Source organism: Sphaerodactylus townsendi, linkage group LG05, assembly GCF_021028975.2.
Source record: "Sphaerodactylus townsendi isolate TG3544 linkage group LG05, MPM_Stown_v2.3, whole genome shotgun sequence".
Lineage (NCBI taxonomy): Eukaryota > Metazoa > Chordata > Lepidosauria > Squamata > Sphaerodactylidae > Sphaerodactylus > Sphaerodactylus townsendi.
This window is the reverse complement of record NC_059429.1, coordinates 73602288-73629855: the sequence shown is the minus strand read 5'-3', so window position 1 is coordinate 73629855 and position 27568 is coordinate 73602288. Positions and strand designations below refer to the sequence as shown.

Here is a 27568-nt window from a genome sequence, read left to right as displayed (position 1 = left end):
TCTTGCACTGAAATCACTGGAACTGTGTCTGGTTAGCTCATGCCCAAAATGTGTGATACCTATGATCTCAGTTATCATCCAGCAGCACCCTCAGGGACAGGATTTAGCTTTTTTAAACTAATAGATGACAATCCTATGAGCGCTTTATATTTAGTTTGATTTCCAGACCTTCCTTTCAGGATCAGAGCAGCATGAATGGAAATCCTAGTCTTTTGTTCTCAGACTTACTTGGCTTCAAAGTGAAAAACAACATCAAGTGCCTCTCTTCCATTCCTACTTTTTAAAAGCTCTCAGGCAACAAACAAGGTTATCTAGGTTATATATTGAAAGACTGGCAGACTTGGCTCTGGACAAATAATGGTGATTTCTGAACCAGGTGTCATAGGAGGCTGAGTAGGATAGTGGGAACAAACTGCCTTTTTCCATTAGGGCTTCCTGAATAAAATGTTATTTCTGTGCTCATTATTCAACTGCTTCCTCATTGTGTCAGATGTCCTATATTTGTTTTAATGCTGTTTCTGCTAGCTTCACAGAATCCCACTTGCTCATTTCTCACCTGTTCAGTTTTTCAGCACTGAAGAAGAAAGTGAGCCAAATACGAGACAGCTTTTACAGTTTACTTTAAATGTTTTGTTAATGATTGCTTCTTTTGATGGGATGAAATTAATTGAAAAAGATGGCAGTATAAAATGTTTCAAGGCTCAGTTCTGCTCCTTCTGGACTGAGCAATGACTCTGTTGTTTTAATGAAGAAAGGGTAATAACAATGATCATAGTGTTGTTTGGATCTTTCAGTTAGTTTGACTGTTGCTTGCTTCAGGTATTGATATATGCGTGTTAAGGGCAGGGGCGTAATGCCCATTGGGCAAGGTGGGCAGCTGCCCAGGGCACCACCTTGTGGGGGGCATCAAAATGCAGGGTTCGTTTTTGGGTATTTTTAGTGGTTTTCCATTTTTGGCCTGCAGGGGGCGCAGTTTTTAGGCTAGTGGCACCGAAATTTCAGCGTAACATCAGGGGACTGTCCTTATGCTACCCCCCAAGTTTGGTGAGGTTTGGTTCAGGAAGTCCAAAGTTATGGACTCCCAAAGGGGCACCCCCATTGTTTCCAATGGGAGCTAATAGGAGATGGGGGCTACAGTTTTGAGGGTCCATAACTTTGGCCCCCCTAACTGCACCAAACCTGGGGGGTATCATTAGGGAAGTCTCCTGATGAGACCATGAAAGTTTTGAGACTGTGCCTTCAGAAATGTGCCCCCCCCCCAGCCTGCAACCCCCATTGACAGCAATACAGAAAACTCAATGCAGAACTAAGATTCTTGGGAAAATTTCGGGATGTTCCTGCAGGGGGTGCATTTTTTAATGTATCAGCACCAAAATTTCAGGATATCATCTGGAGACTGTCCTGATGGGACCCCCCAAGTTTGGTGCAGTTTGGTTTATGGGGTCCAAAGTTATGGACCCTCAAAACTGTAGCCCCCATCTCCTATTAGCTCCCATTGGAAACAATGGGGGATGGGGCACCCCCTTTGTGAGTCCATAACTTTGGACTCCTTGAACCAAACCTCACCAAACCTGGAGGAGGTAGCATAAGGACAGTCTCCTGATGATACGCTGAAATTTTGGTGCTGATATGTCTAAAAATGCACCCCCTGCAGGCACCAATGTCCTGGTGCAAAAAAAAATTGGTTGTGGTAAAGTGGCTGCCCATGGGGGGGGGGGGGGCATCCAACTCAGGTTTTGCCCAGGGCTACAGTTTACCCTGTTATGCCCCTGGTTAAGAGCCATCAGGTCGTTTGTGACTTATGGTCTCTATGAATCAATGTCCTCCAAAACGTTCAATCGACAAACTTGTTCAAGTCTACAAACTGAGGGCTGTGGCTTCCTTTATAGAGTCAATCTACCCAGTGGTGGGATTCAAAAAATTTAATAACAGGTTCCGATGGTGGTGGGATTCAATCAGTGGCGGCGCCGCACACACTCACCTCCAGTCCCTATTGGGCAGGGAGGTTGCTTTAGTAACCCCTTCTCGGCACTCAGAAAAAATTAGTAACCATTTCTAGAGAAGTGGTGAGAACTGGTTGGATCCCACCTCTGAGTCTACCTCATGCTGGGTCTTCCTCTTGTCTTGCTGCCTTCAACCTTTCCTAGCATTATTGTCTTTTGGGTGCTGTGTGGTTTCTGGGCTGTATGGCCGTGTTCTAGCAGCATTCTCTCCTGATGTTTTGCCTGCATCTGTGGCTGGCATCTTCAGAGGATCTACAGCCCGGAAACCACAGCACCCAAGTTATTCCGGCCGTGAAAGCCTTCGACAATACATTATTGTCTTTTCCAGTGTCTTTTGTCTTCTCTCTATGTGGCCAAAATACGACAGCCTCTGTTTAGTAATGTTAGCTTCTAGGAACAGTTCAGACTTGCTTTGATCTAGAACCCACTTATTTGTTTTTTTGGCCATCCACAGTATCCGTAACACTCTCCACCAACACCATGTGTCAAAGGAATCTACTTTCTTCCTGTCAGTTTTTTTACTGTCCCCCATTCACACCCATACATAGTGACAGGGAATACCATTGCATGAATTAACTTGATCTTGGTTGCCAGTGACACATCCTTATGCTAAATTTGTATAATAAAAGTAGTTTATATAATTGTTATAAAGCAGTTTTAAGAAATAATAAATACAATCAATGCCCAGCTCTACAAGCTTCCTAGCTTTAACTATTGTTTCTGATGATATACCTGTTTCCACATCTCCCATGTTTGACTCTAGTAGTGTTTTATATGACGTTACAACTACCTTTACCCCCCCCCTTTTTTTTTCTTTGTAGGTACTTTGAAATCTGTTCTGAATACTCCTTCTCAACCTGAAGGAGAACGCATATTCAAAAGCTTGCTTTTAAAAAACCTGTTTCCTCTAATGTTAATCCAGTCAGCTGAATCTCTGCTACATTTCAGTGCACTGGACCTACATGTTAAAAACTTTAATTAGGAAAAATTGAAGTGTCAACAAACTACAAACTTCCTCTCTTCCTTTGGTGTTACTGAACTGATAAGTGTTAGGAGATGATGTACCTAAAGAAGGTGATGTAACTTTTACATATGAATAAGTTCAGTTGATACTGTATTACTGACAGACCCAGACTAGGAAGTCGATTAATATTGCTGGAGTACAAAAGAAGGATGCTAGACCCTGCTGGTCTGTGACTGCAACTATAAATTAATTTGTGCTGACAACATTATTCATTGGCTTATAATAAGCTCTGTCTCACAAAAGCTCATGCTGGAATAAATGCTGCTAGCCTTTAAGGTGCGACTGGACCCCTGTTTTGCTTTGCTAACAGTGACACTACTGGTATTGTGAGCACTTGCCGATGTGTAAGTGCTTATGATCGCAGTTCCCCCCTCTAGTCACCCATCAGAATACAAAATTAATACAGTATGATTCTAAGGATCCTTACTCCAAATACATTGCTGCATTCAGTGGGATTTACTTTCTAAATAAGAGCATTTTTGCCAGTCTCAATGTAGTGGAAAGAGTGTGATCCAGTGATGCAAGAATGGCTTGAATTATATAAGGCAGAAGGAAGAAGGATATGCTATAGCTAGGTTTGTTTAGAAAATTGTACCTTGCTTTAAGTAACTTCTGCCAGGACATTGAAAATAAAATATGTTGTGCACTCCAATCCTCTGCAGAGCTAAATGCACCTATGTATATTTCAATAGCATGAGGACTGGGCTGCACATACTTATCCATGCAAATTGTAATAATCCAGATATGTTCAAATATGTGCTGTTCACCTGCACCAATGTATCGTCTCACTTTGTTATATCATATTACAGAAACAACTGAATTTACTTCCTCTCGGCCTCTGTGCAGATGAATGGTAATATTTAAACCACACTATTTGTTTATTAAAGAAGACACTATTATCTATGCAGGTGTCTGCTGAATGGGCCTTTATGAGATGCAAAATTAGGTTTCACCTATCTTGGATGCTGGAAGTTGCGCTTGTCCTCTTTGTATTGTTCTACAGAATTACGGGGTGGGGCAGTTATGGTTCAAGGGGTACAGCATTTGCTTTGCATTCACAAAATCCCAGCCTCAATCTTCCTTCCAGTGTCATGTGACTGCCATCAATCAAAGTCCCGTGGGTGCATTGTGCAGGATGGGGATGGTTTATACATTTCTGTTGTATTTCCTCTGGGGCTTTTAAGGCAGTTGTTTTTATTTTCTAGGACTATGAGAAACCCAGAGAGTTAATTCTATGGGATGTAAGCATCTGAACGTCAAGACATCCTGACTAACAGAGCCAGTGCGACTACTCCCGTCCGATGTTCAGTGTCTGGAAAGAGTGGTCCCTCCCCCGGCACCTGCCATGGAAACACCCTCGTGCGCCTTAATCCAGAAGATGAGGGAAGAAGATAAGCCGTGGTTACTCAGTTCCCAGAGAAAGCCATTCTGCACGTGTTCAGAGGCACTTCTATTATGACTTCTCCAATTTCAAGACTTGATTCCAGAAGGAACTGAAAACACATTCCGAGGCAGAACCTTTGCGCTAAGCAATTTGTATTTTGCTGACTAGGCAGTCTACCTTGGGGGGGCCGGGACTCATTTTCCTCTCAAGCACGACGTATATGGCTGTTCGATGGACTGAATACTGAATAATTCAAAACAGAAAAGTGAACTAGTCTAAGAAATGTCACCGCAATACAAATTAGGGGGGGGGGGGCACCTCCCTCCCTTCGCACCCCAGTCAGGGGCTCAACGTCCCGCATACGAGCGGCTCCTTCAATCGGGAGGGGCCACGTGACACTTCCCGGGCTGTGGGGCGTCTGCGGTGCCCGTCAGCTCCCCACCCCCGTCCCCCGCCACCGTTCCCCGCCGCAGTCTCCACCCCCTGCCGCCCCCCAGCGCTCCGCGGCGGCTGGCAGGCAGTCACTACAGGCTGGGGCTCAGTGGGTCGGACGCAGCCATGGCGGAGGGAGGCGAGGGCGAGGAGCTGTTGCGGCCGCCTCTGCCCTCCGCGGGCTCCCCGGGTGCCAAGCGCCTGTGCTCGCGGGTGGCGGCGCTGCCCCGCTCGAGAGGTTGCCCGGGGGGACCGGTCGGAGCGGCCGAGGGCGGGGGTGGCGGCGGCAGGGCAAGGGGCTGCTGTCCTCCTGGCCGTCCGGGCCCGGGCTCCGGCTGCGGGCCGGAGGGGACGCATCTGCCGTTGCTGCAGCCCGAGTCGCTGTTGGACGCCGCGGCCAAGCGGGTGGCGGGCAGCTGGGCCTTCGAGCGGGTGGAGGGCCGCTTCCAGCGCATCCCGGAGCCCGTGCAGCGCCGCATCGTCTACTGGAGCTTCCCTCGCAGCGAGCGCCAGATCTGCATGTACTCCAGCTTCCAGCCGGGGCGCAGCGGGGGCGGGAGCAGCAGCGGGGCAGGCGGCGGAGCCAGCGGGGCAGCCGCGGGCAACGTGCCGGGTGTGGGGGCAGGCGGAGAGGACAGCCCGGCCGCCCCCGGCACAGCCGCTCCCGCGGGAGCGCCCGGCACGGCCCCTCTGCCAGCCCCGGGCGCTCCGGCCAGCGCCGCCGTCGCCGAGGGACTCCCCTTCCGCCGAGGCATCCGCCTGCTGGAAACGGGCGCCGTGGACAACGTGCTCCAAGTGGGTGAGTGAGCGAGCGAGCGAGCGAGCGCCGGAGTGCTCGAGAGAGACCGCCCCTGCTTCGCCGGCGCGTCCCAGTCTGGGCTGCTCTTGCCGGCCTTTCCTCCTTTCTCTTCGGGCTCCCCTCCCCCTGGCGCGCCTGCTGCCTTCCTCGCCTCAGCCGTTCCGCCTTCCCCAGTGGCGAAGGTCGCTTTATTCCCGCTCCCCCCTCGCCTCTACGCTCTCCCGCCCCCCCCCTTCTGCCCTTCCTTTCCCTCTTCTGCTGTCAAATTCCTTCGCCTCGAACTCCGTCCCGTCTTTCTCCTCACACCTTCCCTCTTCTCTTCCCCGCCAGCCTCTGTTCTTCTTCCACCCCGCGGCCTCCCGGTTCAGTCCTTGTCTCTGCGGTTGCTTCTGTGCTTTCAGATTTCCCCCGTTTCCAAACAATCGCAGCCTTTTGTCTGGTCTGTTTGCTGTTTGACAGTATTTCTCTCCCCTCGCCGAGTGGGGCGGTTCAGAGGGGGAAGGGAATGCCAGGGTGTCCTTTTCACAAATGCAAGCTGTATGTCGTAGCCGGCTGGGAAGGAGCAAGCTTTTATCCCAGTAATTTCCTTTGTAAATGAGGGGTTTGGTAATAGGTGTGTGTGTGGGGGGGGGGGGTATTGAGGTATAGTTTGGAAAAGGGTTAGGCAAGTGCCAGTTTACAGAAGCTGGACTGGGACATAGTAAATCTATCAGAAATTTCTTTCCACCTGATTGCAACGCCCCTCATTTCCCCCTAGTGACAGTGGAGTAGTCAAAAAGCTACACAGGGGTTAAGAACATAAGAACATAAGAACAAGCCAGCTGGATCAGACCAAAGTCCATCTAGTCCAGCTCTCTGCTACTCGCAGTGGCCCACCAGGTGCCTTTGGGAGCTCACATGTAGGATGTGAACGCAATGGCCTTCTGCGGCTGTTGCTCCCGATCACCTGGTCTGTTAAGGCATTTGCAATCTAAGATCAAAGAGGATCAAGATTGGTAGCCATAAATCGACTTCTCCTCCATAAATCTGTCCAAGCCCCTTTTAAAGCTATAAAGGTTTGTGGCCATCACCACCTCCTGTGGCAAGGAGGTTAAGAAGGTGAAACACAGGAGCGAGATGCTTGTAGAGAAATCTGGGCTATGACACCCTATCATACCTTTGCTGTTTACCTTTGGAGTACTGTGGTGTTTCCTTTCTTTTAAAATAAAAGGAAGCATTGCCTTCTCCCAAAAGACTGGTTGAGTCTTTTGGGATTCTTTGGAAGGGAGGGAGTATTATTGTGGCATTCTAGTTTCAGGTGTATTTTATGCATAGCATTTTGTTGGTGCCACTGGGAACTGAAAATGGCAAGAAATTCCTTGACTTTACTGACATTAAACACAATATTCATTATTACTAGGTTTGTCAGGGGACTTATGAGTGTGTGACAAAGGTCATTTTTCTCCCATAGCAGTTATCTCCGAAATCTGCTTTTTACATAGTGCATAGAATAATCCCATTCACATTGTTACTGGAGGTGAATGAAACTGGTATTCCCATTAAATTGGGATTCTGGTACAATTTGTATTGCAAATATGAAGTGCAAATTAATTTTGTGCTGAGTCTTATTACCATTAATGCAAATCTTTCCCCCTGGGCTTCAAATGTTTTAAATATTCTAAATAGTATGCTTTATTCTTCCAAATGGGAAGAATGAAGAGGCATACTAAAACAAATGTTATGAGTTAGGAATTCTTTTTAAAGGTACTCCTCAAATATTTACACTTTATTTATAATCATTTAGTCAAATTATGTTTTTTCTACAGTTACTCACTTTGGATAAATTAATAGTTTCTAAAGCCTGCTTTAATGTAACAAAATAGGTTCCATTGTTTTACTTGAAATTGAAAGGATAGTATGAAAAAATGTAATCAAATGAGAAATGGTTTAAAAATTCTCTCAACAGCTCTTATACTGACCTAGTTTGTTACATTTCTGATCAGAAATTTGCAGCAAATTTTGAAATTTGTGACTCAATTACACATGGATGTTTCAGTTGGAGACTAGGATTGGAGTATTTCAAACATCTCCTTTAAACATAACCTATAACTAATAGAAGCCAGGAGGAATTTCATCCCTACTTAGTCAAAATAATGGACAATCTCTTTAATATTTTGTGCATTAAGAGTTTAGAAACATGTTTAGTAGTGTATAAACAATATTTCAAGCATCAGTTTGGAGAGTCTTCTAAAGATTCCCATTTTAAAAATATTTTGAAAGAAAGAAGAGGTTTTATAAATGACCAAGGTAAATTTCAGGGTAAATTATGAAGGAAGGAGAGCAGTATGTTTGCAAAACTGCAGTATTAATGCAATCAGATTGGCTAGCTACTCCTATGGTTTTACAGAAGAGATGAAAGCACTTCTGACTTTGCCATATCATGGTGTTATGAGTAGCTGAAAACAGTCTCTTGGGGCTTGCAGTTAACAACCTGACACCTGATTCTGTCAGGTACCATATTACATAAATGCAAAACCTAGCTGAAAACCAGTACCTGCTCAGTTTTTTTTAAAGATCAAGAATATTAGAATGTGGGGTTTTTAATTTTATGTACACATGTCTATGTTAGAATTCCAGCTTCTGCAGTCAACCTCCATTGATGCTGTTCTCCACTCTTTTAAAGTTTGCAAGCTAAACATTCATGAGAGGACTGGGGAATAAGATGAAAGGTTGCTGATTTAATAGGGGAAGAAGTTGATGTATTTACATAATACTGTAAGCCCTTTCCAGAAAAAACTGAAAGGAAATTTAAATAAAACAAAATGCTCTGAAGTGATGAACGTTTATTTCATGCAGATGGTGAGCATAATGCTTTCTATATCTGTATGGTAACCGTGTCCACTAAAGTATAAGGTGGAGTAAACCTAACCAGCAAAGTGGTTTGTTACTCTTGGGGAACATTTGCATTGAAATTGGAACTGGGATGTCTTTATATTTAGAGAGAAAAAGGTACTTCAGGCACTAAATCAAAATGACTGTTAATTTATAGTGAAGGATGCAGTTCTGTGTCTTTTTATATTCTTAATATGATACCATGCATTCATTACAATTATATGAACCAATATTCTTTTCAGAATCATAATATCTGCTGGAAATTTCAAAACTGCAGTATGTTTTTTGAAAATTATAGAGATGGATAGGACAAAATTTTTGGTTCCTGCCATTTTAGTGCAATGTGTATGGTGTGGGCTAATAATTAATTCATGCTTATTTAAACTTAATCACAGCTTAACGTCAGTTGTTACTGGAGTAATTTAATTGATTTTTTAATTTTAAGGAAACTCTTAAATTTTAAGAAAACTGCATCTTTTGTCTTTTTAAATAAATACTACGTACATAATAATACATGTTCACCTTTAAGTGGCGATGACTGGATTGCTTAAAAATGACTAGACAGTTGACCAAAGTTTAAAGTAACAGACAGTTTTACGGCTTAATGTGAAACATGTAATTGGAATGCCTGCTGGAATTCCCCAAAGAATGCAAACCTTTTAATGGATGGAATTAATTTTTACAAGTAAATTCATATAAATATTTATAAATAAAATTTATTTTTTTCCTATGAGAAAATATTGTGGATAGATTTTGACAGCAAACTAGTATTTTTAAAATATCCCTGGTCTACAGTTCTAACTTGGTATAATGTTGTTTGTCCTTGAATTGTCATACTTGTGTATTGACTATGCAATGATTGGAGAGGGTTTTTTTGTGATTGCAATATAGTCTGAAGCAAGGAAAAGTAAGCTTACATTTCATAAACTTGAAAATGTATGATATAGAAGATATACCAGGAAATGTGAAATTTAGTACATTATATTCTTAGTGATGAATTTAAGGGCCCAACAGCAATGAAATGCACTCCAGCTGTAGAGACATATACAAAAATTAATTTTTTATCAATGCAACCATATAGGGGATTTTACTTACACACACACACACACACACTCACACACACACTCACACACACACACACACACACACACACACACACACACACACAGGTATATATATAAAAATATTTGGTATATAGTAATTCTGAGCATCCTTTGGAAACATCTTATTTTACAGTTTCACGTACTGTTGTGGTGTTATGATTCAGATCAGTGGTTCTCAACCTTCCTAATGCCGCGACCCTTTAATACAGTTCCTCATGTTGTGGTGACCCCCAACCCTAACATTTATCCATTTTACAGATGGAGAACACTGATGCAGAGAGTCTTAGGTGACCCCTGTGAAAGGATCATTCGACCCCCAAAGGGGCCCCGACCCACAAGTTGAGAACCACTGATTCAGATGGTTTTACATGAATCACTATTTTCAAAGTCTTAGTTTGGGAATTAACATTATTAACCAACTGAGAAGCAGCATAGCTACAAGTGGCTTCAGGATGTAGAATGAGGGGGAGTTTTTGCCTAGCTTTGCCTACCAACAAATACAATTAAAATTCAAAGTAACTAGATTATAATTAATTTATTACTGTTGTAATTTTTGGCATAAATCTGTTGTGTCAAAACTGAATATTCTGAAAATGGATCGAGGAAAAGACAAACATAAGCCTCCATTCATCATAATAATAGGCTGAATATTTGAAACCTCAGCTAAAGGGGCACAAAACAAGAGAAGAGAGTATTCAACATTGGTCTCATGATGATTGCAGTACTGCTTAATTGTGTGTAGGCCTAGTGACATCACTGTAGGTATACTCTCATATCATTGGATGGCTATGAATTGTTCTTAAATTTCTGAATCAGAACACACTTTGAAAGAAGTGCCATTGATTTTAGTGGAATTACTAATACATGCTTAGGATTTTAGCGGAATTACTAATACATGTTTAGGATTTTAGCAGAAATGTCTTCAGTATTGCATATTTCAAACAAATTCCCAGATATAACATTTGAAGAGTGAAGTCCAGTGTCCAATTAAGCATGCACTGTGATAGTTTCAGTGAGAGTGAAATAAGTTGTATTCCCAATTTCTCCCTTAAGGTCTACGTATAGAGCTAGGAAACCAGAGGTGGGATGCAGCCTATTCGCACCTATCCGGTAGAACCGGTTATAAAAATTTTCTCAGTTCGGAGAACCTGTTGTTAATGATTAACTCTACTAGGGACAAGGGGGTAATCTCTGTCCTTGGGTACAACAAATCTCATCAAGTGGGAAATGCAAAATCGCCCCCCAGGGCCCCCTGTGCCCCCCTTCCCCCATGGCACCCCACCCCTACCCCCACCCCACGGCGCCCACCCCCATCCCCACACACTTACCTTCATTTCAGAGCGAGATGGGAATTGGCAGACAATCCCTAACTAGCTTTTGCCCTTAACAAAAATGGCTACAGTAATAGCCAAGTAAAAGGGAACTGCACCTGGGGCGCACGTGCCCTACGTCCTTGCCACAGCCCCGCCCAGGAATGCCCTGCCCCTGGAATGCCCAGCCACACTCCCAGAATGCCCTGCCCAGCCTCACTGGCGCTACACCACTGTTTGAATCCTACCACCATCGGAACCTGTTATTAACATTTTTGGATCCCGCCACTGTAGGAAACACAGTTGCAACTTTACGTTTAGGTATAAATATAAAGTGACACATCTTTGCTGTCAGTTGCTGGAACCAAACTTCTTGTTGGAAATTGGAAAAAAATGAATTGCACATTTGAAACAAATGTCATATTTTCTTTGTCTTACACATATGAAATACTGGGAATCACATGAGAATTATGGAGTTGGTTTTCTCTCAGTGGCCTACTATATTTTGACGCTATCAGTAGTTGTGTTGAACTATTTCACTTAAATCTGCTTTGTAAAATAAATCCTTTTGTTTTGTGACAATCAATAAAACTATGCAAAACTAATAAACTGAAGTAGTTGGAGTAGAAAAATGATACCTTGTTTCTGCAGAAATTCTACATCTACTTTTAATAATGTGTCATTAAAGCTTAACATAAAATTACACACTACTAAAGCCTTAATTTACATACATTTCTTATGGCAGAAGGAACAAATTAAATTCTTCTAAAAGCATGTTGTGAAACTCATGAAATGTGACTTAAAGGGGAAGTTGACAGAATAGCAGAGGTGTTGATTACAGATAAAGGAAAACAATATTTGGAACTAGGATTGTTTCATTTGTCCTACGTGCCTTTTTAAAATAGTTCTGCAGTTTGGTGAACATTTTTGATGATGTTTATTGTAATTTTGGTAGATATGTAAAAAGGCAGTGATGACTACACACTTACAAATGGGGTTTGTGTGCAGTTTATAATTTCACATTTAAAGAATAAATTATCTTCTCAACCACTCATAACATTCAGCTTTTCAGTGGGCATATGCCAGGAATTAAACATAATTGTAATTATAGTTGAGCACCATTTTGCCATACCTAGATTTTATTATATCGGGGAGCCCTTGAAGTAGATATCATTCTCATGCCCCCATCCAAATTTTGTTTTTCTCAGGGCCAATATAAATGTTACACACACATTTGCATTAGGCTACCTCAGAAGTCTTTTTAAAAAATTCAGGTATTACTTGACCTGCAGGAGCAAACATACATTGGGACTGTGGGAGGAGAAATGGTTGGGTGAAGCCACTTCAGAATAGAAAAAAAAAACAGGCAGAAGGGGGTAGAATTAAGCTCCCCTTACATTTCTGTGCTCCTGATTGCTTCCTCCCTAAGCTACTTTTATAAAAAGCTTGTCAGATAAATTTTAGAGGCATCTGTGTAAAGTGTCTAATTCCCAGGTGGATGATGCAAAAGGGATTCTTCAGTGAGGGGTGGGTATTTCCTTCCCCTGGAAAAAGGGAATTTATAACGTAACAGGCCAGTGGATTCTGTGGCCAGTGTCCGATAGGGCATTAGGGAGATCAGAGGTCACGTGAACAGTAATGATTAAGAACCATAATGGGTATCTGAATTAAGTTGAGAAATGGGCAAGGGAGACAATTCTAGTCAAAACAGTATATAAAACAAGTTGGCCTGTTCGCTTTGGTTGCCAAAAGAAGTGTCTGTGGACCTGGAAGGTGCTTTGTTGACACTGGGTTGGTTACCTCCCATGGCTTGGGATAGCTTGTTAAGTGACACAGAAAGGAGGATTAAATCATAGTTAGCAAATCCCACATGAACTGCATCTACACAGCAATTTTCCTTTTGGATCCTATTCCTGGCATGAAGAATTCTTATGCCAGCAGCTCCCAAAAGAGTGCATAGCATAGACTATGTTGTGTTGGATACCTAGATTTACTGCTGTTATGCAGATGTGATTGTGTGGGGACCATAACGCATAATATGTGGAGAATCAGTTTGGTGTAGTGGTCGGACTAGGAGCTGGGATATTCAAGTTCAAATTCCCACTCCTGTGAAAGCTTGCTAAGGCTCATTCCACACATGAAGAATAATGCACTTTCAAACTGCTTTCAATGCTCTTTGAAGCTGTGCGGAATAGCAAAATCCACTTGCAAACAGTTGCGAAAGTGGTTTGAAAACGCATTATTTTGCGTGTGCAGAAGGGGCTTAAGTAACCGTAGACCCATCTCTCAGCCCAGTCCACTTCATAGAGGTGTGAGGATAAATGGAAACAGCTTTGCGACCTCATTTGGGGGGAAGGCCTGGATATGCATTCAGTAAATGAAATAAATAATAAAAAATAAATCAGCTATGAATTCCGCATTTGTTAGGGCTTTCAGGATGAACCAGTTGGGTAAGGTCTTCCTCCCAGGATAAAAGGACTCTTGTTCCAATTCTGTAAGAATTTTAGGTAGCCGAATGCCCAGCATGTTCCTAGCACAGTGATAGCGAACCTTTTTGAGACCGAGTGCCCAAATTTCAACCCAAACCCCACTTATTTGTCGCAAAGTGCCAACCCAGCAATTTAACCTGAATGCTGAGGTTTTAGTTTAGAAAAAAACCGATTGGCTCCCTCTTCCTCCGTCCCACCCGCTCAAGCAGGGGCCAGCCTGCTCAAGCCTCTAGCACGTCCCGTGTGCACTGGTCTGTGCCTCTCTAGTATCTCTGCCTCCTCTGTGCCCCCCCCTCGGGCAGCAGCCACCCGAAGCACAGGCACCTGGCCCGCCAGCCGAGTCCTCCCTGTTCACCGTGGTGCACGCACCTCGTGCTCAGTGACCCAGGCCAGCCTAGATGTGTGTGGGGGTGTGTGTGATTTTCCGCCCCCTACATGACAAACTCTGTGTGCGCGTGCCCACAGAGAGGGCTCCGAGTGCCACCTCTGGCACCTGTGCCGTAGGTTTGCCATCACTGTCCTAGCACATAAACTGGTAAATGTGTTCAATGGGTTCTTATTGCTCGACTGTATTTTAAGGCAAGGGGGGTAATAAATCCAACTCCTCCTCCTCCTCCTCTTCTTCTACTGCTGCTTCTGCTTTTTCTGCTTCTGCTTCTGCTTCTGCTGCTTCTGCTTCTTCTTCTTCTGCTCCTCCTCCTCCTCCTTCTGGGGTCCTTCACAACTGACAGTAAATTTTTGAGAGACTGTAGGAGGACAAGTATGATTCATCACTGAACTAGCTGTCACTAATCAGCTTTTTAAAAAACAACAACCAAATCACCTTCCTTGTACACCTATAAATTGGGGAAGATCTCTTATTCTTTAACATGTGTATATGTAATGACCATCTTATACAACTAATTTATTTTTTAGCGTTTTTAATTCCTTTTCTGAAGCCAGATGCTATAAATGCATTTGGAAATACACCAGATCCGTTGACAGTGATGAACTCTGAAGAGAAATGTTGCCCCACACAAACAAGGCTTTTCAAATAAAATAATTTATGGCTGCTGAGCAGAAAATCTACATAAATATGTTCAGGGATTGTGATAACCTCATTGGGTTTTCTCTTGCATTTTCCGTTTTGTTTTTAAAGTGCTGATTTTATCTATTTCAGTTGCAGTAAATCTTGGAGTCTAGTTTTGAGAGAGACATGAAACATTGAGCAGCATGGATAGTGTTGTATTTTAACATGCCGGAATGTGGTGTAGCATTTTCCTGGCTGCTTTCATTGTAAAATAGAAACCAAAGGCAAGAAAAGTGCATGTGCTTGTCCTTTGGCTCTTACCTTCCCCCATGAAGCCTGAGCAGCTGTGTTAATTCACACACAGCTGATGACATCCGCAGATCAAATTTCTTGCTACTAAAGGGAATAAAAATGCCCCAGTGTGCTTAAGTAGAAGAGGTTGGGTGGAACTCTTCAGACTATTGGCTCATTTGGGAGGGGAGTTGTTTCCCCCTGCGGTTTTGCTCCACTTGATTCAGTTTAGTTAAATGGCTAGGCAGTGAATGGGGGGGGGGGAGCAGAGTGAATACTTTGTCTGGATGTGCTTTTCTGTTTTGAAGATGCTTTTAGAGCAAACACTTGGATGATTCCTCCCTCTCAGCCATCACTTTCAAATGATGTACCTAGCAGTGTCTGTCTCCTTTATGCTACATAAAATTGAACTTTCTCATGTAAAATAAATCAAGAATATATTTTTCTTCTAGAAGAGGAACAAGTGTAACAGAACTGAAATGTACATTTAGAACAAGGGCTGATTACTTTTATTTTCTTCTTGAATCTCAGAGAGAAAAGTAGCCTGTAAATGAATGAATGAATAAACAGACAAACAAATAAAAAGGGCACTGTTGCTTTCTCCCATCATATATATCCAGACACAGCAAACCCCTGTGTATGTTGTCTGAAAATTTTGAACTTATTTTACCCTTAAACTTCACTTCTGCAGGAGGCTGCAGATGGTCCATGATTTTTATTCAGGTTTGCTGGTATATATTGCTAATGTCCCAAAAGAGCATGGTGAATTAAATGAAATCTGCACCATAGACATTGGAAACTCTGGCCTTCTTCATGCCACAGCATTTTCTTATTACAGTGTTTGTTTTTGCTTTATATTATCAAGGGTTCTATAAATTAAATTTCTATATAACCTTTTATGTTACAGAAGAATAGGCTAAGCCATTTTAAAAAGAAAACATTGTGATCAGCAAAGTTGCAGAGGGCAGAGCTTTTACATGGCTGATAGGCTGGAAGAATGTTCAATGGACTTTAACTTAGGAGACAATATATATTTACATTAGTCTTTGACAGTTACAGGCCAGAGCAGACAATTTAAACACTGTTCCTTTTTCTGACCTCCTAACAAAAAAAGCACCTTACAGTTATATATCAAAATATGTCTCAAAATATTTTTTTGAAAAAGTGCACATATTTGCTATTGTTTAGGACAACTACTGCACCTATTCTGAATTGTGATTATTTATTCATTTGTTTATTTAATTCATTTATGACCTGTCCCTCTCCCTAATTGGGACTCAAAATGGCTTACATACTACTCTCTTCCTTCTACATTTTATCTTCTTACAATTCTGTGAGATCAGGCTAACAGATTGTGACTGACTCAAGATCATCCAGAAAACTTCCATGGCATTAGTGGTGATTTGAGCCCCAGTCTCCCAGGTGCTAGTCTGACACTCTTAACCGTTACACTAAACTGGCTGTAGCAACTATACACACACTTTTTCACATGGGGCTATTGCCAGGACTGTGATGTTAGTCCTAAGAATTCTTTAGGGTACAAATATTCCATATTAAAGTTCCTTTTAAGATCCTTCTATTATAGACACTGTTCACACAATAGACTGAACTGAGCGTTCCGTTTGCATATTTGGTTCTGAATTTTCACAGATTGGATCATTTGAGATTTTGCAGACACTATCAACATGTTTTCAAACCTGCCCAGTTTCCGTAAAAGATATGAGAACCCTGATTTTTTTCTAATTATTCGTGTGAAATGTTTGTTTGAAATTGTATATCTCTTACAGAATTTGATTTCCTGGCACTCTGATCTTTAATTTATTTATAAATAAAATTATAAATAAAATTTCTGTACTCTGTTGATTTATTTGAAAGCATGTTGACTGACTCTTCTAAATAAAGAACTTAGGAAGTTCACTTTTGTGTACTTTATGGCTATCCATCTCTCTCTCATATTTCAAGCCATGCTTCCTTTCTGTTGCATTCCTAGTCTGTTCTGTGGATCATCAAATCTCACAATCAAGTTAACACCTGGAGTTCAGAATAAAGAGTGTGAAAAATAGAGAGATCAATCCTGACCACTGTGGGCATACAGGAACCTTAAAAAGAAATAACAGAGACCATTTTTCTTCCAGCAGCACATGGATTGACTGTCAGTGCATCAGGCTGTTACTGGAATTGAGAGGCCTATAGATGCCTCCTATATCCCTGTTTGTACCCTCTTAGTATGAGCTCAAGATCCTTGAATTAAAGGGGCAGACTAGATGGGAATATGAGTAGTGCACACAAGCCTCCTGTTCTTTGAAGCAGCTTCATGTAGTGCCTGTATATAACGATGTGCATATGTGCTGAAGATAGGGAGAAGGGACATCATACACTTATGCCACATAGCACTGGTGGCTTGAGAGCAACATGTGACTCATTCTATCTCTATCTCATCTTCTAATTTCGGTTTTTGGGGTTTGTTTTATGTAGTGTGTTTTTTAATTGAATTTTATAATTCAAAAATATTTTTAAAGTGTTTTTATGTTCACCTCCTTGGGTAGAAAGGCAGCATAAATTGTTTAAGTAAATAAACTCCAGTGGTGTGTACAGAAGAAAATGCTTTCAAGGAATAAGTCAGTGAGACTTATTACAGTCCAAAGCAAAAAGCAACAACAACAACAACAATAATAAAAATAATAAAAATAATGTAAATAATGTAAATAAATAAACAAATAAACAAATAAAGGTCGTCCCAGTGGTAATCGGCACGCTGGGCGCCATCCCGAAAACACTAGGGCAGCACTTGAAACATCTTCGAATTGACAAAATTAACATCTGTCAAATTCAGAAGGCAACCCTGCTGGGATCCGCATGAATACTACGCCTATACATTACAACTTCCTAGGCCTCTGGGTGAGGCTCGAATTGTAATGAAGGCCAACAACCAGCTAAAGATCTGGCAGCTGTGAAATCTACAATAATAATAACAACAACAACAACAACAACAACAACAATAATAAAAGTGTAGCTATGCCATGGAAACCTATGGATATGTTTCCATAGGTTTCCATGGCATAGCTACACTTTCCAAGACACAGCTACACTTTCCATGGCAGAGCTACACATCTCCAAGACTGGCTCTTCTGGCGGTAGGGTGCTGAACGTCCAATGGAGGCCGACTAAGGTTGGATCCACACCTGTGAACACCCCTACCATGTCAGTGCGGCTTGGGAGCACCAACGCAGAGTTGGGCCCTGTGTTTGGGCATCCCAGGTCCCCGCAGTGGCCCTCTGCCAGGGTAACTATCATGGGGAGGGCAAATCTGCCCATGTAGGCCCCCCTCTGGATTGGGCTGTTAGTTGTGTTATACTAAAATTTTATTTAGTCATATTTATAGTTATATATTAAAAGTCTGTAGCTGTATTTAATATTATTGGATGTGTGTATTTGGTGGGGTGGGGTGTAGAACACAGAGTAGTAATATGGCTCATCTCGTTGATGATGACCACAGATGTGGCTCTCTGTAAGCTGCCTATAGATATTATTTTGTATAATTCTGCTTTACTCATTCTTCCACAGCTTTCTATAGATTTTCATAAATATAGATATATAACTAGCACTGTTGCACATTTTTCATAGAATATAACTTTGACTTCTGGGTACATCTTGCTGTCATCTTTGGATAATATCTATCCTATTATCCTTGGAGGCTAAAGGGAGCTATAGAATTCAGCTAATAGAATATTTCAACAGCTTGTTGAAATTTTTTACATGTAACTTAAATTATTATTTTAATTATTGTGCCATTACATATATATTTTAATATAGTGTGTGGGGGGGAGGGGGGTTTAACACTGCAGAGATGTTTCTATCCAGACCAATTCATATTGTTTTATTAATGAAATTTAGAAATACAAATTCAAAGTTTCATGAGCTGTATTAATAGAACGTTTAGTGTGCTACCTTCTATGAACATATTTGTGAGTTATAAACTTGCTAAGGGAGGATCTATAAAGGTGTGTCTTAGCGCCAGGATACAGGGAGATGTGTTCATTACAAGTAATGCTTGAACACAGATGCTACTGAAGTGTACAAGCTAGCAACTTTTATTTGAACAATACAGCTGGGTACAGGGAAGACAGGAAGTGTACTCTTTTGTGCAGAATGCCAGGACTTTTGCATGTCCCTTTTACTGGAAACTATTAATTATGAGTTCAAAAACATTTTCTTATTTTATTAAATAAAGTGATTGCATGTCAAACTAGTCTTTCAAATGATAATGTACCATGCTCTGGAGCTGAGCAGCTAATACAAAAGAAATGTAGAGTTAGGCAGGGGAGAGGGAGGCACAAACAAATACATTTTCAACAAGAGCCCCGACCTAATAGGCTGGGTGGAGAGTTCTTGTTGTATCATGGTCACAGTCTCCTTTAATCAGAAATTTTTGAGCACTGAATCTTTCTTCTGTATGCAGCATTTCCTTTGTTATTGTTGCTGATGCTGTGTTGCTTCTTAAACTACACTTTAAGAGTGAGTTGGTGGATAGAGTTAAGAGAACCAGGAAAAGCTGTTAGATCTAAGACCCAGGGACTTCAGCAGGCAAGTTGCCTCCTTGTGTGTAACCAGAGGAACACAAGGAGACCCCACTACAACCCCACTGCTCAGTGAAAAGCCCTGAGAAGAGGCTTAAGATAAAGGACCTCAGTGAGAAAGGCAGACTATAAAGTAAACTAACTAAATCATGAAGTAGGTAATAAACAATAATGTAAATAAATAACCCTGTTCCATAGAGGAACAGTAAGTCTCAATGAGAAAGGCAGGCTATACAGTAAATAGTAAACAAACTGTTTCTCTCTTAAAATAAGACATAGGTGTCTCTCTTAAAATAAGACATAAGACATAAAATAAGACAATATGATAGAAAACTAAATTATCTCCATTGTTAATTTTTTTTAGGTTTAACATCTGTGTCTGGGCTTTAGCTCAGTGTGCACTAATTTTTGTTTTGTCAAGGGACAGGTCGGTTAGTATTTAGCTACTTGCCAAGTGAAACTTGGGATTCATATGGCTGTAGAACACAATAAGAGAGCATTCCAATGATAATTTTGTTCATCTAAGCAGGGTCTTGCAAACAGGCAACAGCAACAACTGCCCATATATGAACATTCTGTGTTGTGGCTCCTACCTTGTGGAATGGTCTGCCTGAGAAGGTAAGGAGGGCTTCCAAACTTTGGTTATTCTACAAAGTATGTGAAAAAGGCATTTTTATAAAGGTAATTTTTTTACGCCAGTCACAGCTAACTTATGATGACCTTGTGGGGTTTTTAAGGAAGCTTTAAAAAGGGCTTGGACAGATTTATGGAGGAGAAGTCGATCTATGGCTACCAATCTTGATCCTCCTTGATCTCAGATTGCAAATTCCTTAGCAGACCAGGTGCTCAGGAGCAGCAGCAGCAGCAGGCCATTGCTTTCACCTCCTGCACGTGAGCTCCCGAAGGCACCTGGTGGGCTACTGCGAGTAACAGAGTGCTGGACTAGATGGGCTCTGGTCTGATCCAGCAGGCTAGTTCTTATGTTCCTATGTTCCTAGAGACAGTCACAGGTGGTTTGGCATTGCCTGCCTTTGCATCAGAAGTGTATCGAGCTGAAATGGTGCCTGAGGGCAACACCTCCTTCGGATGCTCCTGTGCCCCCTGCCAATCTGCAGGCTGTCTCCTGCTGTCCCTCGGGCCTGGGGAGGGCAAAATCCAGTCTGCACCAAGACCGGTGGCGGAGCTCAGTGGTGGTAGGCAGCCCTGGTGGCGGTAAGCAGCCTTGCTGCTGAGCCCCACCCCCGCCTTCCATGGGAGCGGGGTTCAGTGGTGTGCGGCTGAAATACATATAGTTTTGTTATGTGTGGGGGCGCCTAGCATTCAGTGCCCTCCCACGTGACCGAAAGGTGTGTGCCCCAGGGACATGGGTGACCCCATGTCCCTATAGGCTGTACTTCTCTGCTCTGCATAGTTACCCTGCTTTTCTTGCTGGACTCCCATCCAAATAATAACCAGGATTGACTCTGCCTAGATGGCTAGATATGATGAGATCAGGCTAGCCTGGGCTATCTAGATGAGGGCTACTTTATCACAGAATGATACCAGAATGTGCTTTTGTAAAGGGAACAGGATTAGTTGGACGGTATTACTGTGTATAGCAAGTGTCTCCAATGTGGTGCCTATGGTCACCATGCCAGCCACCAACATCTTTCATGGTGCCCACCAAGGTTTTATTAATTGAATGAGCCAGGTGGTACTTTTGCCCAGCAGATCTTCTAATTGGCTTTGGAGATGCAGTTGGCTCTGGAGATAAGAATTTAAAATAATGATGTTTCAGAGGCAGCTGCCACTGCAGCGTTGGTTATATTCTCTCTCCTCTTTCCCACTGTATTTTTAAAATCACATTTCTTCTCCCCTGCATTTGGGCTTCCTCTTGTGTGTAACTCCACCTCCTGCAGCAGCCATTTTATGGTTGTGCCCACCACCCAGAGGCTCGAGAAAGTTTGGAACCATGGTAGAGTATGCATTATCTGTTTGGTATATGTATTATCCTGGTATATGTATTATCCTGCTCTCACTGCATTGTTATCTAGTTATTCAAGACCATTTTTTTGCGTTATTTAACATACCACATCTATGCTTTGTTTCAGATTTCTGTAATCCTAGTCCTGTTACTTTGAATAGTAATATTTTAGCCTACTGATTGCATTAATGTACACTGTGTAGATTACATTGATTACATTGATTTTTCACTGTGTAATCTATCTTGTTTAAGTGAGAATGGAAGATAAATGGTATATAAATAAACTTAATGGCAGCGTTAATAATATGAAATGTTTACTTGAGTTTAGTAGTTCAGTTTGTGATTTCCATGTAGTGAAGTTAGATAAAAGAAAACCCCAGGACTTGAGCCATGATTGATGCATGGGGACACAGTACAAAAAAACTCTGTGTGTGCGTGCCCACGGAGAGGGCTCTGAGTGCCACCTCTGGCACCCGTGCCATTGGTTCGCCATCACTCCTTTATGTCAACTGTGAAATTGCAGCTTTGTCACATTTTTAATCCATTTTGGGTTTTTTAGCCCCCTTCTGTTTAATCCCTTTCTCAATTGTGAATACCACAACATATACTTACTTCTGTCTGCACCTTATAACCGTGAACCCTTCTTTTTTGCTCTTTCTATCTCATAGTATTCTCCTCTGCACCTCATTAGCATATTTCTCTTCTCTGTGCCCACCATCTTTATTATTTCCTTTTTTCTCCTGCAGTTGTTTTTTATGGCCTGTTTCTGCCTTGATTTCAGATTTGTCCACCTTGCTGAAATCAGCATCAACTTAAAAAGACATTAACTCTTTCAGTATAATGGCCTTTTTCCATATTAAATGTTGGTCATAGGGGTTGGTTGGAAAGCGCGTGGTATAGAAACCTTGCTAAATCTAAGCAAGCTTGTTCCTGCTCATTGCCTGAGCAGAAGACTGCCTATATGACACCTTGAATTCCATGATGGGAAGAAGGAGGGATATAAATGAAATAAATATCACCTGGCAGCAAATTCAGATACTTGACAGGAAGTAATAGCCAGTGTGGGCTTCTGAAGAGCATTCCAGTAAGATACACGAGCTTGCAGTTATGTGTTTGTCTTATTTGCAAGTTACATTTTGGGATGAACATTTTAGATATATATTTTAAAGGAACACAACTAAAAATATAATGTGTGAATCATGTATTAAGGAAGTGTCAGATGCATGACAGGTTAATTGCATGGGTTGAAAGAACTGACACCATTTAGTGTCTCTGAATACAGGGAGAATAAATCCAGTCTTCTCATTCTAATTTGTAATGTTAATAGGTGTGAGCATCAGCAGATATTCTCACAAAATAGTGGAAATGGGCTGCAAACTATAGGGTTTAGCATTCTCCTGGGGGGAGCCAGTAGTCACCTAAGGAGCTGCAATTGGACTACAGATCTTACATTGGTTCATTTCCTATATTTGTTTCTCACTGCTCAAAGTAGTTTACAATAAAAAAGGAAATCAAACTTATCCAGAAACCTGGCACATTAAAAACATTAACATTCTTAAACAGAACTGGTTAGAAAAAAGGCCCACTTAAACAATGCCTTATATCACTGCCTGGATGCTGTAAGAGACCTGATATTATATTATTATTAATGATTAAAGCTCTTACTTCTTGATAAATTAATAGGAGTGTGAAGAAGGGACAAAAATAGATCTGCTTGCTGAATGGCTGTTCTCATTTTTTCCTGCATTGGAAAGGCATTGCTGAGCTCGTTTGCTCAGCCATGCCAGTATGTTCCATTGCTGCTGGTGGTAACAACAAAGCACAGTGTGATTTTTGGTGCCATTTTGTAGGAATTTAAATTGTAGAGAAATGGGGAGAGAGTAGATGTGCATGAAAAGTCTGTAACTTGATGAATTTTATAGGAGATGTTACATAACAGGATTCTGTGTCTGAGACCCAGAGTTGTGCCCAGGGAGTACCAATTTTTGCCATTTTAAAATATTTCAGTTTTGATATTCTCCCTCGCCCCCAATAAACCCTCCCTGACCAGAAAGCCCCAGACTATCTTGTCAGATCTCAGAAACTAAGCAAGGTTGACCCTGGTTAGACTTTGGATGGGCAACATCCAAGGACTACACAGAAGCAGGCAATGGCAAACCACCTCTGAATGTCTCTGGCCTTGAAAACCCTACAGGGTTACCATAAGTCAGCTGTGACTTGACAGCACACCACACACTTATGCAAAAAATTAACCATGTTCATAATGATCAGTCAAATGTATTTATACTCTGTATTGTGGTAATGGATGTATAGTCTTTCTGGCCACTAGTGCAGTTTTAAAAGGTAGCATAGTAATTTTATTGTTTCTGATACATGAAGGGATTCTCTTTGGCATTTGTGATGTCCTTAGTAAGTACAGCTTCAATGTGTTTTAGGAGTTCTGTTTATTTGGAAAATAAGGCATTTTGGGTGCAGGGTATGCATGCAGGCCAGAAACTTCTAACAATTCTTGCTGTATATACTTAACTGAAATGTACAGAGGTTACCAAATATGTGAATTTAGTAGAGTAAGGAAAACATGTGATGTTTAAATATAGAACTTGAAATAATAGCAATAGCAATATGCTTAATCTTGGTATTCAATTTTTTAAAAGATTCTCCTTTGAATCTACTTCATGTTTTGCATTTAAAAATATTGTTGTTAGCTGCTAAGTGGAATATATCCAAGGCCCTCATCAGCATAAGATAAATTACCATTGTGTAGGAAGACACTCCAGGGACTAAAGAATTTAATTAAATACATGGGAGTTAAAATGTATGTAAATTGGTTAGGTTAGCTCTGAATGAATTCAGTACAACTGAAGGAATTGTTCTGGCTTCAAACAATTTGTGTGTGTGTGAATGAATCTTAGTATCACAGCCTGTAAAAGTGTTTTCCATTTTGCAAGGTAGTCTTGATGCCTTGAAAGGTTTCAAGTGACTAAAGTGCACAAATTATCCATAGCAGATCAACTGTTGACAGACCTGCAGAGATTGCACACTTGATCCTTTTTGTCTTATCCTGGTTCTAACATGCCTTGACAACAACCAATAGAGGAGGCAGTGCATTGGTCTGAGGGCGGGATAGTGGTTGTGCTGACCCAGATAAAAGGCTAGGAAAGCAATTAGGTTCCTTTTTAAAAATGAAGAGAAGAGAAAATGAAGAGATGAGAACATGGGTCTGTTAAGTCATTGGACAACTGTGAGTCTGATTAGATTCCATTATTAGGTTATATGTAAACAGCATACATGTTACTGAGGAGTTTACACTGCTGCTGCTCTTGCTATTGTCCTCTCTAGGTAAATATTCTAAAAACCACATTGTCTTCTGATGCAGTGATATCAAGGTTCAGTAGGTTTTGATCTTTTTTCTTATTTAATTACCCTCAGCGCATTTTTTTCTTTACTTTTTGCTAAAGCTTGCATGAGGAATGGTATGGAAAGTACTCCCCCCCAAAAAAAACCCCTTGATTTCTTTGCTCTATTCAGTGAATTTTCATTCTTAAGCATTCTTTAGATATTCTTAGGTATAAAAGACTGATTAAAATTGTTGAAAGATCTCTTATAACTTAACATAGTGGATTTACCCCCCACCATTACTTTTTAGATGATAGAAGACAAAGTCTCATAATGCTGATAAATCTTTTGACACTATCATGGTGCTGGTAACCTATACTCTGTCAGCAGAGAAAGGAAATGAATTCAACCACAAAGCACTAAGAGTACATAGCATCTGCACTGACATCCATAGCAGCACAATACAGCCAGAACCATGCTAGAACAGGAGATACAAGGGGATGTGGAATGATCACGCAGCTATTGGTTGTGTTGTAGGCACAGAAGATGATCGGTACTGCATTGTGAATGAGGTCCATCCTTGCCTCTACCCCTGTTGGAAGAGTGCCAGAAAAAAGTTGAAAGGAACCCAAGGAGAGTTTTGAGTAATGTTCAGCAGTAGCAACAGACCACTTATGGGTTTAACCCAGTGGTGGGATTCAGCAGGTTCGCACCGCTTCAGCAGAACCAATTGTTAAAATAGTGCTTGTAAACAACCAGTTGTTAAATTATTTGAATCCTACCACTGGAACCGGTTGTTAAATTAGTTGAATCCCACCACTGGTTTAACTGCTTTGCTTGAGGTGTGAGCGACATATTAGGAGTGTAGCACTACCAAGGTTCTCTTCTAAGTTTCTAAATCTCTTTGGCCGTTTCCGCACGGCCCATTTATGACGGCCTGGGGGCGCCAAAAAAGGCGCCCCCAGGCCGCCGTTCGCACAGGCGCCGCTGCTGCAACGCAGCAGCAGCGACCTGACTCTTCTTCCCTCCCCCCAGGGCGGCGTCAAGCCGCCCTAAACAACAACCCTTTAAAGGGTTGTTGTTGGGGAGGGAGCGTCTTCCCTGCGGCGCGGTGCGAACCGCGCCGCCGGAAGACGCTGTCTCCTCGATTCCGCCCTACTCACGGTGTCCTCCTGCATTAAGCCTGCTTGGGGGCGTCACAGCCCCGCCCACACTGTCCTCCGACCTCCAGGGGTCGGAGGGCAGCGTGGGCGGGGCTGCGACGCCCCGCAGGCGACGAGGAGGACACCGTGAGTGGGGCGGGGGAGGGCGCAGAGGCTGCTCCGTGCGGAGCCGCCTGCTGTCTGCCGGCCTCCGCTTCTCCCGTTCGCATGCTTGCATGCGAACGGGCTTGCGCCCCCACGCCGCCCGCACTCTTGGCGGCGTGGGGGCGCAAGGAGGCCGTGCGGAAACGGCCTTTGTCTTGGGAGTTCTTTTACTTTAGGAGTCATCTGGTATAGATTGGGCCAGTAGTAGCCAAACCTTTGTTGGGAATTGCATTGAAGCTCTGACTCCAGTTTATGTTTAGACTACTTCATTGGTCTCTGATCTCATGAGGTAAAATATATCATGAATATTTGGCCAGCAATAGCAAATGTTATAGTGCCTAGTATTTATCCAGAAATATTGTTGTGTACTCTGTTTCTCTATTTGCATGTTGGTTACATTTACTTCACATCATGCTGATAAGATGACCATCGTCTGCCAGTGTATCTCAATGGGAGGGTTTTTTTCTGCACTGCCCTTAGGAACTCTGGATTGGAGCTCTGAGAGGTGGGTGAGAATAGTGAAAATGAGTGGGCTGGGAGATGAAGATGTGGGGAACCAGGCTGAAGGACAAAATGGCTGGAACAAGAGATGAAGGGAAAGGGGAGAGAGAATTTCATAAATGCCTGATTCTGAAGTGTGAGCATTGTCAAGATTCATAGTGTTGGAGGAGCAGTCCTGGGATGAAACTGAACCTAAAATACTGGGTTGAAAGGGGATCCTTTTAAAGCCATATTCTTTTTTTGTCTGGTTGTGGGCACATACCTGGCTTTTACCATTGCATCAACGACCTTGGAGCCCCCAGTCTTGCCTTGCTGGGAACCACTGGACGAGTAGCAAGAATCAGCTCAGCCAGGAACTATGGCCCCAGGCTTGACCTCATTGCAGCCAATAAGCTGAGCTTCCCTGGACCCAGTGCTTCCCACTGTTTCTCAAAACCCGGCTGGCAACATGGAGCCCAAAACCACTGATGCCATCATCATGAAACTTAACGGGGTTGAGGTGGGATCACACATTGCCACTGGATTCCTCACTGTGCTGCATGGTAAGGAACTGGCCTCAGCTGCAGCTGGTTTCTGCAGTAACCTCCTGGCATCAACTGATGATATCACCAGCCAGCAGCCACCCTGGGGCAGATCAGAAAATCTCTAACTGCTGGCCAGGGCTATTGAGAGGATGCTGAGAGGGCCACCTGGCCTCAGGCAAGCATGGTAGAGTTGGCCCAGTTGGGCCAGACCCAAATGTGGGGGAGGAATGGGCTAGGTAGGGGAAAGTCATGAGAGGCAGAGGATTGGTCTTGGTAGGGCCAAAGGGCTGGAGCCAGGACTTAAGGGAAACCTTAAAAGGAAAGGCTCCATAGCCAGGCTGAGGAGGAAGAAGTAGTGACACTGAGCCGGGAGGAAAGGCTGAGCTCCTTGGGAAGTGAGAGATCAGAGGTATTGCAACCCATATCTCCTTCCCCTTTCTGAGGCCTGGGAAGATCCAGATATGTGTGATGCTGCAGCAGAGGGGGGAGGAATAGCACTGGCCAAAACACACATTCACATCTTTCCGTTTGCACATGCATAGTACATGGCATCTATGAAATGATCTGAAGAATTGATTGCAGTCTGATTTCAAGGACCACTGACTCCCTGTTTGTGATGTATGAGCAGCAATAGAACCAAACCAG

At 42.4% G+C, this 27568-nt stretch overlaps 1 protein-coding gene across 1 annotated transcript in view; it reads left to right on the top strand.

Annotated features, from left to right (window-relative positions):
• Positions 1-4941: 4941 nt before the first annotated feature.
• The window catches only part of ZSWIM5 (zinc finger SWIM-type containing 5), a 145488-nt gene continuing 122861 nt past the window's right edge, over positions 4942-27568 (top strand). The window contains exon 1 of the mRNA XM_048496408.1: positions 4942-5642. Within this exon, the coding sequence (XP_048352365.1) occupies positions 4970-5642 (673 nt within the window). The 5' untranslated portion in view covers positions 4942-4969. The remainder of the gene's footprint in view (positions 5643-27568) is intronic.